Source organism: Cebus imitator, unplaced genomic scaffold (assembly GCF_001604975.1).
Source record: "Cebus imitator isolate Cc_AM_T3 unplaced genomic scaffold, Cebus_imitator-1.0 Scaffold193, whole genome shotgun sequence".
NCBI lineage: Eukaryota > Metazoa > Chordata > Mammalia > Primates > Cebidae > Cebus > Cebus imitator.
Genome location: NW_016107508.1, coordinates 689,294 through 705,649, shown reverse-complemented (window position 1 = coordinate 705,649; position 16,356 = coordinate 689,294). Strand labels below are relative to the sequence as shown.

At 50.9% G+C, this 16,356-nt stretch overlaps 1 protein-coding gene across 4 annotated transcripts in view; it reads left to right on the top strand.

The window, feature by feature from the left end:
* The window catches only part of CCDC88C (coiled-coil domain containing 88C), a 151,593-nt gene that overhangs the window by 112,155 nt on the left and 23,082 nt on the right, over positions 1-16,356 (top strand). For all 4 annotated transcript variants that reach the window (XM_017546947.2, XM_017546945.2, XM_017546946.1 and 1 more), the window contains 7 exons: positions 571-712; positions 1,823-2,011; positions 3,108-3,269; positions 5,017-5,294; positions 8,868-9,011; positions 11,250-11,436; positions 15,315-15,460. In XM_017546947.2, the coding sequence (XP_017402436.1) occupies positions 571-712; positions 1,823-2,011; positions 3,108-3,269; positions 5,017-5,294; positions 8,868-9,011; positions 11,250-11,436; positions 15,315-15,460 (1,248 nt within the window). The remainder of the gene's footprint in view (positions 1-570; positions 713-1,822; positions 2,012-3,107; positions 3,270-5,016; positions 5,295-8,867; positions 9,012-11,249; positions 11,437-15,314; positions 15,461-16,356) is intronic.

Below are 16,356 nucleotides of genomic sequence, written 5' to 3'. Positions count from 1 at the left end.
TTTTTAGTAGAGATGGGGTTTCACCATGTTGGCCAGACTGGTCTCAAACTCCTGAACTCAAGTGATTCCTCCCACCTCAGCTTCTATAAAAGTGCTAGGATTACAGGTGTGAGCCACCGTGCTCAGCCTGATCTTGCGTTTTAAGGAAATCCAACATCTTGAACTTTCCCTGGACTTGTAACTGAGAAGATGACATGCCTTATAGCAGGAGTCCTCTTTGGTGGAAGGGCCTTGGGCTTACCACTTAACCTAGCACTGCGACCTTGGGCAAGTTGCTTAACCTTTCTGAGACTCAGTTTCCCCTTCTGTAAAATGGCAATAATAATGCCTCCCTAAGACAGTGACTGAAACTGTAGCAGTGGTCACCTTTGAAGGTATCACAGGTGTTTCCACCCAGGGAACCCCTGGAGGGCTCTGGGAAGATGAGTTTTGACTACTTGGTTCTTCTAGGCCAAAAGCTGCAGCTCCTTAACCAGCCTAATGGAAGGAGTGATGTGTTGGCAACGAGGACACTGGGAACCTGGGGGGAGAGGTAGATAAGTGATAATATTATGCCTTTGTATTTTCCAGAAAATACAAGATTTTGGAGGGCAGAAATGAATCAGCATTAAAAACAACACTGGCCATGAAAGAAGAAAAGATTGTGCTCCTGGAAGCACAGATGGAAGAGAAGGCAAGCCTCAGTCGCCAGTTAGAGAGCGAGCTGCAGATGGTGAGCATGGGGGGTGCACTGTCGGGCCCAGCTGCCCGTTCTTGGCCTCACCCTTTCCAGTCCCCAACCTGTATAGCAGAGGGGTGGCCTGGATACCCGTTTCCTCGGGCAGGTGTGACTTAGGGAGCCACCCTCAGAATCACACGCACTAGGGCCAAACAGAACCAAAGTAAGAGCCACAGGTCTTCAGGGAGGCGGGCAGTGGCCTAGAGCAGCACCCAGTCTACCAGGCAAGATGTGGGAACACCGCTGACTCCGTGAAACTGCACATCGGGCACTGAGCAGCGGCCTGCAGTGTCTCACGGTCACTCTCAGATGAGACAAACGGTGCACAGGGGCTCGTGAGGACGTGCACATGTCTCCTCCTCGGTGCATGCATGCACATGTATTCGCCACATGTATGAACACGCTTTCCACTCGCATATAGATGTGTGTTCTCTACACATACACTCTCCATACATCTGCACATGTTCTCCATATACACACGTGCTCTTTACATATGTACATACATGCTCTCTATATACGTTATACATGTGCCCGCCACGTGTGCACACTCCACACACAAACACATGCTCACACACAGGTGTACACACTCAACACGTGTTCTCAGTGTGCACACTCCCACAGGTGATCAGGTGAGCACACACTCCCCCCTTGCATACATGTGTTCTTCCAGCCTCAGTTTTGAACACGTACCATGCTTCTTGGCTGCAGGGTTGAACAGGAATCTGGATGAAGCTGCTTCAGCACCGGCGGGTGCTTTGAGACCTTATCCCTCTTCACCCCCCGTATCCTCAGCCTCACCTCTGTTTTAGGAAGTTCACAACTGAGGCTCAGGAAAGCAGGAAGCCATGTGGCTAAAGCAGGGACAGAGTCAGGAAGGGGTTGCAGGCCCCCACCTTCCTGTCCACTGCGGAAGGGAAAATGTAGGGCTGAGGGTCAGTGCCTTCCCCTCAAAAGCCAAAGGAGTGTGTCTGGCTTACCTGCACTAGGGTGGCCGAGTGGGGAGGCAGCGGAGGGTGTGGTGCGGGCTGCCTTCAGCCACTCACTCAGGGCTCTAGGCCAGGCTGCCTCTGCCTAAAGCCTCCTTGCTCTTTGTCACGCCCCTAGCTGAAGAAGGAGTGTGAGATCCTCAGGCAGAACCAGGGAGAGGGGCAGCACTTGCAGAACTCTTTCAAACACCCTGCGGGGAAGACAGCCGCCAGTCACCAGGGGAAGGAGGCCTGGGGGCCCAGCCACAAGGAAGCCACCATGGAGCTGCTCCGAGTGAAGGACCGGGCCATCGAGCTGGAGCGGAATGTGAGTGGGCTGCCCCAGACATGGTCCACTGGGGAGAGAGACAGAGACTGGCCTATCAGGAGTCCCACTGATGATGTGTCACTGCTGTAAAGAACACAGGAGATTTAGCCAGATTGAGTTGGACACGTCTTGAGTTGCAGGACCCGTGGGCTCCTCTTCAAGGTCCCTTCAGTGTTTCTCACATCAGGGCACACATGGTCTTTGTGGGAATTCAGCCTCTTCCTGTAGTGTTGTGTCTTTCAGTGCTCTGTACTAGGGGTTGGCAAGCTCCAGCTCCCACCCGTTTTTATAAATAAAGTTGTATTAGAACACAGTCATGCCCTTTGTTTACAGGTTGTCTGGGGCGGCTTCCCCTACAGTGACAGTGATTGTTTAGGTTGAGATAGAAACCCCATGGCTGGCAAACCCAAAAGTACTTCCTATCTGGCCCTTTCTAGAACAAGTTTGCTAATGTATGTCATACCTCTGATTGCTTCTCAATAATGACTTTATGAAGTCCAGAGTGGTGATTGTCATTATTTGATAGATGATAAAACTAAAACAGAATTTAAGAGATTTGACCCAAAGTCCCATGCTAATAAGGGCTAGTAAAAGACTATGGGTCCTGGCCCTTAGCCCACTTGGTGGCAGACTTTAACGTGGTCTTTATTGGTCTCATGTAACGTGATACAACTTATTCTACTTGCTGTCGCCCCTGAGTAGGGCAAGGCTGTAGCCTAAAGCTTTGACTCCCTGTCCTGCGAGATACTCAGGGTCGGAGTCAATGGGAAATGGAACTAGCCCGCAGAAACACACTCTTAGGGTGTTGAACAGAAAACAACGGAACGCATTAAAGAGACAAGGGAAGCGGCTTTAACTCCAGCGTGCACTCACCTCCCACGTAAATGCTGAGGCAGTGTCTCCATGATGTGTAGCCTTAAAAAATCCTGCTTATTATCTTTTTCAAAGAGAGAAAATAGACTGCCCTCACCTAGTGGACCCTCACTTTGGTTCCCAAAACGTCAACTTTTGAGGCTTCATTACAACCCAAGTACCTGTGGCAGGTGAGCATTTACCCAGTTGGAGTGTGATTGGCTCATGCTTCCCCATCTTCTAGAACGCAGCTCTGCAAGCGGAGAAGCAGCTGCTCAAGGAACAGCTGCAGCACCTGGAGACCCAGAACGTGGCCTTCAGCAGCCAGATCCTGACGCTGCAGAAACAGAGCGCCTTCCTGCAGGAGCACAACACCACGCTGCAGACCCAGACTGCCAAGCTGCAGGTGAGTGGGGCTCCTAGCGCCTATGGTCACAAGCCCAGCAACCAACTGGGGCATTAGGACTCCTCAAAAGAAGCAGGGGATCAGAGCACAAAGCAGCTTGGGGTTGTGTTAATAGACCCGCTGTAAACAGTGATCGGTGAAAGACGTGATGGTTTTTAAGCCATTCTCAGTGATTGAGAAAATGGCTGCATGGGTGAAGAGTTTCATTTCTCTCCTTTTACTTGCATTTTTGTCCGTGTTTTCCAGTCTTTTCCTTGAGATGTTATCAGAACTGACTTGGAAAAGAGGTTTCAGGAGTAAGCTTGGCTAAACAAAGTTAACCAGGCTTCTTTACTGTAGAACCTGGCACAGCTCTTTCTTTTTAAACTAATGTAAATTTTTTCATCTCTAAGAGGGAAGAATAGGTTATAAAGTGGGTCCCAGACTGTTGAGAGCATCAAGCAGAACTAGGGTGTGTGCCACTTCAGACACTTGGTTTTCATTTATCCCTTGTAGACTGTGGGAAAATGAATTATCATTATTGCAGTTTTTTTTTTTTTTTTGAGACAGAGTCTCACTCTGTCACCCAGGCTGCAGTGCAGTGGCATGATCTCTTGCCTCACTGTAGCCTCCGCCTCCTGGGTTCAAGCGATGCTTGTGCTGTGGCTAACTTTTGTATTTTTAGTAGAGACGGGATTTCACTAATCCATCTCTGAACTCCTGACCTCCAATGATCCACACACCTTGCGTCCCAGAGTGCTGGGATTACAGGTATGAGTTACCATGCCTGGCCTTTTATTGCAGTTTCTGAGAAAAGTTTGAAAATATGTAACTAACGGAGCAGGGACAATCAACAGGAAGCTGTTTGGCAAAGAAATTGGAATTTGTTTTGCTAACAAGAAAATACTTACTATTTTGGATTTTTCTTATAGTCTTCATCTGGTTTTAATATCAGAGTAATTCTGGCTTCATAAAATGATTTGGGAAGTATTCCTTCATCAGTTTTCTGGTGATTTTGGATGCTGTTGGAGAGTTATACAAATATCAATTATGTTAAGTAGGTCGATCATATTGTTCAGATAGTCTATATCCTTATTTACAGATTTTCTATCTACTTGTTCTAGAAAATAGGTTTTGTTTTCACTGTAAGAGGCAAGGTTTCACTCTGTGGCCCAGGCTGGAGTGCAGTGCTGCAGTCATAGCTCACTCACTATAACCTCCAACTCCTGGGCTCAAGCAATCCTCCTGCCTCAGCCTCCCAAGTAGCTGGGACTATAGGCATGCAACACCCTGCCCAGCTACGTTAAAAAGACTTTTTTTTTTTTTTTTGATAGAGATGTGGTCTCACTATGTTGCCCACCCTGGTCTTGAATTCTTTGGCTCAAATGATCCTCCTGCTTCTGCCTCCGAAAGTCCTGGGATTATAGGCGTGAGCCACCACACCCAGCCAAAAAGAGGTTTTAAAAAATAGTCAAAGAGGGCACAGCACACCAGGGAATTATCCAGGGAAAGGACATCATCTGCTCCCCCCGCAGCTCACATTCGTGTCCAGTGGCTCAGAACTGAAGCACCCTCTGAGGGCCTGTCTATGCGGTTTAGCCCCCTTCCCACCGCAGTTCCTTAAGTTCTGGAAGAGCCATCCTGAGTACCCTCTGGGCCTTCTGCCCTGAGAGTCCCAGTTATTTTCGCGTCTGCTGGAGCACTTGACCTGCTCCCCAGCCCTCCTTGCTGACTGTGGGGCCTGCACCGTGCTTCTCCCTCTGGGCAGGTAGAGAACTCCACACTGAGCTCCCAGAGCGCGGCGCTCACCGCTCAGTACGCGCTGCTGCAGAACCATCACACGGCCAAGGAGACAGAGAACGAGAGCCTGCAGAGGCAGCAGGAGCAGCTGACAGCAGCCTACGAGGCCCTGCTGCAGGACCACGAGCACCTGGGCACGCTGCACGAGCGGCAGTCGGCCGAGTACGAGGCCCTTATCCGCCAGCACAGCTGCCTGAAGACGCTGCATCGGAACCTGGAGCTGGAGCACAAGGAGCTCGGGGAGAGGTGGGGCCTGGGGAAGGAATAGGACCTGGGGAGGGGTGGATTCTGGAGGAAAGGTAGGGCCTGGGGTAGATGGGTAGGACCTGGGGAAGATGGGTGGAGCCTAGAGGAGAGGTGGGGCCTGGAGGAGATGGGTGGGGCCTAGGGAGATGGGTGGGGCCTAGGGAGATGGGTGGAGCCTGAAGGAGAGGTGGGGCCTGGGGTGAGGGGTGGAGCCTGAAGGAGAGGTGGGGCCTGGGGTGAGGGTTGGAGCCTGGAGGAGAGGCGGGGCCTGGGGAGTGGGGTGGAACCTGGGGAGAGGGGTGGAACCTGGATGGGTGGAAACTGGAAGAGAGGCGTGACCTGGGGAGATAGGTGGAGCCTGGAGGAGACTTGGGACCTGGAGGAGATGGGTGGAACCTGTGGGAAAGGTGCGGCCTGGGGAGAGGGTGGAGCCTGAAGGAGGAGAGGCGGGGCCTGGGGGAAATTGGGGGGAGAAGGTGGGACTTGTGGGGAGGTGAAGGAGGATGAAGGTTGGGCCCCTGGGTAGGCCTGCAGCGGGGCCTAGAGCCAGGCCTGTGGAGTCTGCCAGGCTGGGACTTACCCTGCCCTCCCTGCAGGAAATCTCTTGGCTGGCTGCTTCCCATTGTTGGGGCACCTGAGCTTTCCCAAAGGGAAGGAAATAAAACCTCAGCTTCAGCAATTTGGAATTTGTGCAGCTGGAGACAGTGGCAAGAGGGGTTCTTGTGTGGAGAAGCGGGTGCTTCTACTACTACCAGCTCTGGAAAGCCCAGAATGGGCCTTTGGGGCCCTGATCCCGTAAGGGTTCTCTTCTTTTCTCCCAAAACAGAAATAAGGAGGGAATTCTCCATGGCTCCGTTTGTAGGGATGTGCCTTCTCTGGCCTTCTAGCTCTTCTCTTTCATACCAAGGTCTCAATTGCTTTCCTTCATTTTTAGCCTTTAATTATGGAAACTTCCAAATACATAGAAAGTCAGCAGAATCATAGTGAAACTCGTGTACGCAGCATGCAGCCTCAAGTCATCTATGTCCTGCTGTTCTCATTTCATGTGCACCTCTCAGTCTCCACCCCCATACCTCGTTTTTTACAGGTGAAATTTACATAAATTGAAATGCACACATCTTAACTTTGCACCCTTGACAGTTCATGGTCTTGGGTTTTGTATTTATTAGGTCAACCAACCTGGGCTGATCTGTCTCCTGCTAATCAGTGATGGTACCAGGCACCTGCACAGGGCATGGCAGGATCCAGGGAGGGCTAGGATAGGTAGGATGCTGCTCTCCAGAGTCTGAGGGCAAGGTGTGATGTGCACCTGAATCTGATGCATGAGAGAGACATGGGCCAAAGAGAGGCTCTCAGATACTTAGAGTACAACAGAGGAAGCAAGGTCCACTTCCTTTGCCTGGGAAATGGCCCTGCTGATGGTATTTCCTTTGAAGCAGCCTCAACAACATGGCTAAGTGAGCACTGGTTCTTTTCTTCAAGGTGAAGCAGGGAGGACATTTCCATGGTCAGGAGCCACAAGTCACAAAGGCCACATTGAGTCACAAAAGCCTTGTGTGGGCACTGATGATGCTTGTGGGTTCACGGGTGGTGATGACATTCATTTATTTACTTACCAAGTGCTTCCTTTTTGCCTGTATCTGGAGTTCTTCACTCCTTTTATCCATCCAAATCTCCATCCTTCAGAGGCTGTTGAGGCATCTGCTCCTATAAGACTACTCCTTCTGGCCAAAAGTAACATCTTCTGCCTCTTGGCACTTTGATCTCCCTCCTCTTCCCCACCCATCTTGTCATTTGTGTGACATTTATTGTGTATATGGTGTCTAGATGTGGTAGGAATTACACCCGGTTGACAAACTAATAAAGCATTCGTGTAAGTCTGATACTAGCACGATGCCCAGTACTCACCAGGCACTTATGTCCCTTATTCGTAGTGTTATGTTGTATTAAATAATGTCTTTTGTGTGTGTGTGTGAGATGGAGTCTTGATCTGTCATCTAGACTGGAGTGCAGTGGAGCGATCTTGGCTCACAGCAGCCTCCACTCCTGGGTTCAAGCAGTCCTCCTACCTTAGCCTCCCAAGTAGCTAGGACTACAGGCATGCACAACCACACCAGGTTAATTTTTGTAGTTTTAATAGAGGTTTCACTCTGTTAGCCAGGCTGGTCTTGAACTCTTGACCTCAAGTGATCTGCCCGCCTCCATTTCCCAAAGTGCTGGCATTACAGGCATGAGCCACCACACCTGGGCCTTTTGGTATTCTTAACGTCCATTCAGAGGGCAAAGGTTTTGGCAGGTGGAGTTCGGACTGTTGCTTCCCTGCAGGTCCTTGTGCAGTACAGCATGTGGGAGTTACTCAGTGCTTTTTGCTGGCTGGACAGATGACTGGAGGCCCCTTTGGTGTGTCTGCAGCAGGGTAACAGGTTTAGGAGTGTAGGTACATGGCACACAAGGATGATGGTTCTCTGTTCTTCTCGTTTGACACTGAAATTGGAGACGCTCACTCATTCATTGCTCAAACAAGTATTCACTACGTGTCATTCCTCACACGGGGCTTCAGTGGTGAGCAAGACTTAGTTTCTGCCCTGCGGTTGGGTCATTTGCTAATGTTTAGAGATGTGCTTGATTAATGTGCAGTGGAGTCCTGCAGAGAAAGGCTGGAACCCCCGGGGACACTGGCTAGTCCCTGTCAGATTGTCTTTGGGTGTGACACACTCAGAAGGGGTCTGTAGAGAATTATTTGCCTAGATGGGGAGACTGTGCCTGAGACTCCTCAACACTTCCAGTCTGCTGGGAGATCCTGGGTCACCCGTGCACACACGAGGTTGAAGCAGGCTGGGAGGAGGAGGGCCCAGGGCCTGTTGGGCTGCATGGTTGTGCTCTGCTGCCCTCCAGAGACGCCAGTGCAGCAGGCAAAGATAGAGCCCGGAGGAGATTAGAGCCTGGAGGGTGGGGACAAGCTGTGGGGAAGACAAGGGCTGTGTTTGGGGGGCCCGAGGAGAGCTGCTGTGTGTATGTGACAGTCCCTGGCGGCTCCTGGGTGAGCCTCTGTCCCCTGGGGAAGGCCAGAGTAAGAACAAGTGGATGTGGGCTCCTGACGGAAGAGGGAAAGGCTTCTCCAGCCCTTGGAGGGTGGGATTAGCTATGATGTGCAGTGGAATTCCACTGTTGGTTTTGTGGTTTCTCTTAGATCTATTTGTGCTTGGTGAACCACCTAGTAACTTATTTATAATTCCCTAAAAGAGAAGGGCATGGAGCTTAGAAAATGTAGTCATTGTGTTGTTGGCTGGCTAAAGGAAGAGGGGCGGCTTTATCGGGGCATGGAGGGACTGTGGAGACAGAATGAAGTGAGGAAGAGGATTCTGGGATCTGTGGCTCAGCACTGGCCTGGGCATGGCTCCCAGCAGCTGCACTCCCCGCCTGCTTTCTGCCCCGCACCCCTTACTTCTGCAGAGAGAATCTCCAGAGGAATCCCGTTTTCTCACAGGAGTCACGCAGATCCTCTGTGATGTGAGTTACCTGTAGGAAAAGGCGGCCCCGGCCAGGCTCCTAGCAGGTGTTTTCCTCTGACAGGCACGGGGACATGCTGACGCTCAAGGCGGAGCTGGAGGAGCGGGAGAAAGTCTTGACCACGGAGCGGGAAGCGCTGCAGCAGGAACAGAGGACAAATGCCCTCGCCGTGGGAGAGAACCAGAGGCTGCGGGGCGAGCTGGACAGGTGAGCGCCAGCACCCGGCCCTGCACACAGTGGCATTTGGCACCCCGATTCTGTTCAGACCCGCCTTGCATAGCAACCGCTGAGAAAAGTCCCCTGGTTTTTATCCCTTGTCATGTGAACAGCTGGGTGGGTAATAAGCTAAAGGAACTTGAGCTGGTTGCTGGGATGCGAGAACTCAGGTGACACCCGGGGATGTTGCGTCGTCTGAGTTCAGTGGTTCCCCCCTCCCATCCTTGCGGTGAGAATTGCATCAGGCACAGGTGAATTCATCCTCCAACATGAGCCCGCCTCGTGCTCATAGAGGAGAGACTGCTGATTCCTCATGATTCACAGAGCCCCTGACAATCCATCTGCTTGCTGAAGTTTTATTTGCAGCCTCAGGACCACTCTCTGGGGGGCTTTCGTGGACACACAGAATGGTGAAAGGCGAGAATCACCAGGCGTGCACGTTCTCAGCCAAGGGCAAATGGTGACATGCTGCCTTCTAGTTTCAGCTCCTACTGCAAACGTCCCTTTCAGAATCTTTCTAATGCCACAGTTTTCATATTTTGCGCTTTTGGGCAGTGACTTTGCTGTTTAAAATGACTCATAATTGTAGTACTGAAGTGCTGTTTCGTGTCGCTAAGCAGAGGGTGGCTGTGATGTGCTTTACAGAGAAAAAAGCCTTAGATGAGCTTTGTTCTGGCGTGAGTTATGGTGCTGTTGGCTGTATGTTGCATAAGGTATCTTCAAACAGAAACTTGCATAAAACAAGATTATATATTGATCAAGTAACAAAAATGTGACCAGAGGCTCCCGGGAACCTAATTCTGTTTTTTCCCGAGGCTGGATGCTTCGCTGTTCACTAATTCAGGGTTTACAGCAACCTTATAGAACGTAACTGCCACACATAATGAGAATTGACTGTACTATTTTATCTTTTTGGCTTTTTTTTTTTTTTTTTAACAGATGAGGAGACAGGTTGAGAGAGATTAAATAAGCTGTTCAAAGTCAGTGTTTCTAGTGAATGGCAGAGTCAGGATGGAATCCAGGTCCTGGCTCACTGCAAAGCCTTGACTATACAAAATTCTTCCTCCCATATGCTCACCGGGGGTTACAAACTCAGCTACCTTGGCTCCCCAGGCAAATAAAACACATGGGTAAAACAATGCCAGACTTAGACGCAGGCCATAGAATGGCGAATGCGCATTGTCTAAGGGCAGCAGAGAATCGGCCCCAGCAAAGGTTGCCAGCTGGAGGCAGGCCTGGGACCGCCTGGTCAACCTTTTGTTTTATATATTTTAAGAGAACCTGAAAGTTTGGGTGTTGATGTCAACTTCCAGATTTTTTAATGTTGGCAACTAATTGTGTTTTTTTTTTGGAGACGGGATCTTGCTTAGCCGCTGAGGCTTAGAGTGGCACGATTGTGGCTCACTGCAGCCTCAACCTCCTGGGCCTGAATGATCCTCCCAGCTCAGCCGTCCAAGTACCTGGGACCACAGGTGTGCATCACTATGCCCAGCTTTTTGCAGAGAAGGGGGTCTTGATATGTTGCCTAGGCTGGTGCTGGGATTACAGGCATGAGCCACCACACCTGGCCAACTAATTTGTTGTTAAAAAGTAAAATTGTACAGGCCAAAAAAGTCAGGTCTATGTCCAAATCAAGTTCACAAGACCCTGGTAATGTGAGCTTTCTGATATAAATCTCCAGAGAACTCAGTTGGATAATAGTTGTTTTGATGAAGGCAGTTTTAGTAGATTTACATAATACACACCATCTCATACTTTATCTCAGGAGTTGAAATTAGAAAGGGGCTTGGAATTGACAAGAAGAGCTGAGCAGAGACAAAGAATTTTAGAGCAAGAATGTTCTAGTGCAGTGGTTTAAACATTTTTTTAAACAGCAGAATCCTTTTTTCAAGTGTATGCAGATGCCAAAGCTGTAGCACAGTAAAGATCGCAGCAGTGATGCTGTGTTCAAATGCGTGTCTGAGCCTGCCTGCTCTGTCTCCGTGGAGGCTCAGTGTGGTGGCATCAGGGGCACCCTCTTGGAACCCCAAAGAACAGTTTGCTAATGGACAGATTTGTTAAACCTCCTCATTTTACAATTTTACACATGGAAAAGCCCAGAGAGGTTGTGATTTTGTCTAAGGTTGCACAGCCTGCCACTGTCAGACCTGGGGCAGAGCCCAGGTCTCTGGCCATTACCTGTTTGGCAGGCTCTTGAGCCCCTTTGCCCTATGGCTCTTCACCCTCCAGGGTCAATTTCCTGCACCACCAGCTGAAGGGGGAGTACGAGGAGCTGCACGCCCACACCAAGGAGCTGAAAACCTCACTGAACAACGCACAGCTGGAGCTCAACCGCTGGCAGGCCCGCTTCGATGAGCTGAAGGGGCAGCACCAGGCCATGGACATCTCGTTGACCAAGCTGGACAACCACTGCGAGGTGAGGCCCATGCTGGGGGTGCCTCAGCAGACGGGGACAGGGTCCCCCAAGGGGACAGCCCAGGGCTCAGCCAGGCTGTGACGGGTCCTCATGGGCATTTGTGCTCGAAGACGGTGTATGGAGGTGGCACGGAGGCTGAGATGAAGCCAGATGGGGGTCAACACGGCTTCTGGTGGGACTGTGTATGTAAACACCCCATCTGACCTTTGCCTTTTGGCGGGTTGGGAGAGGCACAGTGGGGACGGGAGATGAGGTTTTACGCCGGTCCTCTTGGCCATGTCTACACTGTCTTCCTGCATCTCTTTAGTTCAGTAGCCACTCTTCTAGAGAAGGGGTGTGATTTTGCTCCATTTTGGGGTGTGGCTGCCTCTGAGACGGAGCTCACTCAGGAGTCCCCGGCTTCCAGAGCTGTCCCTTCTAGTACACAAGGTTGGAAATGGTCTCAAGCAGCAAGACCCTCTCCAGATGAGATCTTAGTAGACCCCAGCACATGGACGGCGGGCGAGGCAGGTGTGGCAGGGAGGAGCAGGTAGGTCTCACCCTCCTAGACAGCCCCAGGACAGCCGGCACCTCGGGACTGGGTTTGCTCTTTTGTCTGGAAACAATCTGAGAAGCCTTTTCCCTAGACCCGTTGGTAGCCCTGTGGGACATCACAGATGAGGAAACTGAGGCACAGGTGCCACGATGCCTTGTCACAGCCACCCACCCAGATCTCGTGCTGTCCCCCAATGATGAGAGACCCTGGGACCCTGAGGGCCCCGCAGGGGTGAGGCAAAGGCCCCAGCACTGCCTGCGGAATCCTTGCTCCTGGGGCCGCGCTGTCACAGACAGGGGCGCCAGGATTTTCCAGAAGGCCTCAGGTCAGGGGCTGCGTGGCAGGCCCTGTGGGAAAGGTCACACTTGTGGTGAAGTGAAGGACGGGCACGGTCTGGACATCTGTGTGGCAGGCTTCACAGGGGAAGGAGGAATTTGCACAGAAATGGTCGGGGCACTTTTTGGAAGATGCTGTTGATGCAGTCAGCGGGGAACACTAGTCATGAGAGGGGTGGAGGGGAAGGGCTGTGGCAGGGATGGTAGGGTTTCCGTGGAACTCCAGGTATAGCACAAACGAGTTCCCCCAAACAGGCCGTGTTCATCTCCCTGGGCTGCAGAAGCAAAAGACAACAGGCTGGTGTCTTAAGCAGCAGAATTGGGTTTCTCCCAGGTCAGAGGCAGGGCGGGGTTCCCCGGAGGACTCCCCTGCGGTTTGAAGGCAGTGCTCTATTCTCTGTGTGGGCCCATTCCCAGTGTCTGTGTGCCTAAATTTTCTCTTCTTGAAGGGGCATCAGTCAGAGTGGATCGGGGCCCACCCTTACGGCGGCCTCCATTTGGATTGATGGCCTCTTTATTGGCCATCTCCAAATGCCAGTCCGTGCTAGGGACTGGGCTTAGGGCTTCACTGTAGGAATTTTGGGGAGAAGCAGCCTGAGCGAATTGACGAGGGCATGCCTATGCTCGGAGCCGTCTCTCCGCTCCTTCCACCCTGCCTCTCTCTCCAGGAGCCCGTATGCCATACATTGTGTTGGTTTGTTGCCCGGATCTACTGCATTGGAAGAGCAGCTTTCCCATCGTTACTGGGATGCATTGGCCCTTAGGATCACTGACTTGGGCTGAAGGGTGGGGCCTAACCTGCTGGGTTCCCTGGGACCCTCCCCTTCCCCCTGGCCACACAGGGTCTTTCCGTTGGGCAAAGCTGAGTTTGCAGGGATGGTCTTTCACCCTGCAGGCTGCTGACTCGCCACGTTTGTGATGTGCCTGACTCGAAAGCCTCGTGCAGTTCTCTACGCTGGGGAAACTTGTGCTTGATTATGGTATTTATTTTCATTGTTGCCCAAGCAATATGGCGATGGCAATCACAGAAATACTTTTAGTGAGGCTGGGCGCGGTGGCTCATGCCTGTAATCCCAGCACTTTGGGAGGCCGAGGCGGGCAGATCACCTGAGGTTGGGAGTTCAAGGCCAGACTGACCAACATGGAGAAACCCTGTCTCTACTAAAAATACAAAATTATCCGGGCATGGTGGTGCGTGCCTGTAATCCCAGCTACTCGGGAGGCTGAGACAGGAGAATCGCTTGAACCCAGGAGGCAGAGGTTGCGGTGAGCTGAGATTGTGCCGTTGTACTCCAGCCTGGGCAACAAGAACAAAACTCCATCTCAAAAAAAAAAAAAAAAGAAATATTTTTAGTGAAAAAGTGCCGTAGCCTTGCCTCCTTTTCCCTTCCAGTTCTTGTCACTGTATATGCATAAATTATATATAATTATATTAAAAATAGGTAGAAGGCAAAGAGGAGGGGAGCCTCTGGTGCGCCCAGCATTTTGCTGCATTCCCACTTCATCCTTACAGTGGCCCTGTGAGCCCATCCTCCTTTCTCATAGTTGCACATTGGAATCCAAAGGCTGTGGTTTTCCCACTGCCCCCCAATCCTAGTTTAGAAGTTGGCAGACTTCAGGCCTGGTGCGGTGGCTCACGCCTGTAATCCCAGCACTTTGGGAGGCCAAAGCAGGTGGATCACCTGAGGTCAGGAGTTCGAGACCAGCCTGGCCAACATGATGAAACCCTGTCTCTTTAAAAATACAAAAAATTAGCCAGGTGTTTTGGCATGCGTCTGTAATCCCAGCTACTCAGGAGGCTGAGGCAGGAGAATTGCTTGAACCTGGGAAGCAGAGGTTGCAGTGAGCCGAGATTGTGCCACTGCACTCCAGCCTGGGAAGCAAGAGTGAAACTCAGTCTAAAAAAAAAAAAAAAGAAAAGAAATGGGCATACTTTAGCCCACAAGTCAAACCCTGCCCACCACCTATTTTTATACAGCCCACAAACTAAATGAAGTTTATGTTTTTGGAACATCAAATGAATAATATTTTGTGTTAAGTGAAAATGTTATGAAATTTAAATGTCAGTGTCTCTGAGTAAAGTTTTATGGAACCCGGTCATGCCCATTTGCTGATAGGTCATCTGAGACTGTTCTCAGGTGACAAGGGCAGAGTCCGCAGGCTGCACAGGCTGCAGCCGAGACCATCTGGCTTGGAAAACGCAAAGTATTTACTGTGTGGCTCTTCACAGGAGAAATGCGCTGCCTCACTTCTAGATCAAAGCTGTCTAATTGAAATATAATGCAAGACACATCTACGATTTAGAATTTTCTAGTTGCCACCTTAAAACATTTTTTCTTAAAAATGAAATTAATTTTAATGTATTTTAGTTAACTAGCATATCCAAAATATCATTTTAGCACGTAATCATTAAAACATTATCTGCTCTTTAGAAGGCCGAGAAGGGTGGATCACCTGAGGTCAGGAGTTCGAGACCAGCCTGACCAACATGATGAAATCACATCTCTACTAAAAACACAAAAAAACTAGCTGGGCATGATGATGTGCACCTGTAATCCCAGCTACTCGGGGAGGCTGAGGCAGGAGAATTGTTTGAACCCAGGAGGCGGAGGTGGCAGTGAGCCGAGATAGTGCCACTGCATTCCAGCCTGGGCGACAGAGACTCCATCTCAAAAAAAAAATATTGATGAAATTTTAAATATATATTTTTAATTAAGCCTTTAAATTCTGTTGCGTATTTTGCACTCATGCATCATAATTCGGGCTAGCAGCATTTTACGTGCTCAGTAGCCATGTGTTGCCAGGGACCTCTGATTGGACAGTGCAGTTGCAGAGGGAGCTCAGCCATTCCCACATTATTGGCCGTTTGGCCCTTTCCAAGTTTGCAGTGGTGTAGATTATACTGGAAACATCTCTGTGCAGCAGGCTTCTTCCTTTGGAAACTAGGTTCCCAGCAGTGGGATCTCGAAGCCACATGGTGTCTGAGACGCTGCTGGTCTGTGTTCTAGCTCCTCTCCCGTCTCAAGGGGAACTTGGAGGAAGAAAATCATCACCTCTTGAGCCAGATCCAGCTGTTGAGCCAGCAGAACCAGATGCTTCTGGAGCAGAACATGGAGAACAAGGAGCAGTACCACGAGGAGCAGAAGCAGTACATGTAAGCAGGAGTGAGCTGGGAGTCCTGAAGCCGCCCTCTCCCTGGCTCAACACAGCCGTGCGTCCTCCGTCTCTGGAGGTCCTGGCTTTCCATGCAAAGAGGAGCCCCTGGGCTCACTGGGATCCTGAGGGCAGGGCACAGACCAATCACCAACATGGACTTCCCAGGTTTCCTGGAATGTTCTCTGTTTCTAGAGGTGGTGGCAGTTGGCTTTTGTTTGCTCTTTCAGAGGTGCTTTCCACCACGAGAAGCTTCTTTCTCTGCTTCTAGAATTAAATTCACTTTAAAAAATCATGAGAACACTGAAAAGAAGTATCTCAGGGAGGGAATTCAAACTGAAGGCTGGGAGTGAGTGCTGTGCCCCTGTCTGTGTTCCCCTGGATGGAGGGAAGTGGGCGTGGTGTGCCCCAGCTGGACTCACTCAGCTGGTGTTTATGAGGTGCTGGTTTAAGTGTGGGCTCTGTGAGCTGCACAGGAGCAGTTCCCTGGTAGCCAGGAACCAGTAGGGGCAGTAAGATGTAAACAGAGCTTTGTCCATTACCAGCCAGATGTAAAGGGTTACCCAGAAGCATGGAAAAAAATACAGGGGGAGTTGAGGTCTACAGCTATCCTGGGGGGCCTGGGGGAGGCCCACAGGAGGTGGGCCATGGTAATTGAGGGGCCAGGAAGGTGGGCCATGGCAGGTGAGGACGGGAAGGTGGGCTGAGGATGGGAAGGTGAGCCATGGCAGGTGAGGGGACGGGAAGGTGAGCCATGGCAGGTGAGGGGACGGGAAGGTGAGCCATGGTAAGTGAGGGGACGGGAAGGTGGGCCGTGGCAGGTGAGGACAGGAAGGTGGGCCGTGGCAGGTGAGGACAGAAAGGTGGGCTGAGGATGGGAAGGTGAGCCATGGCAGG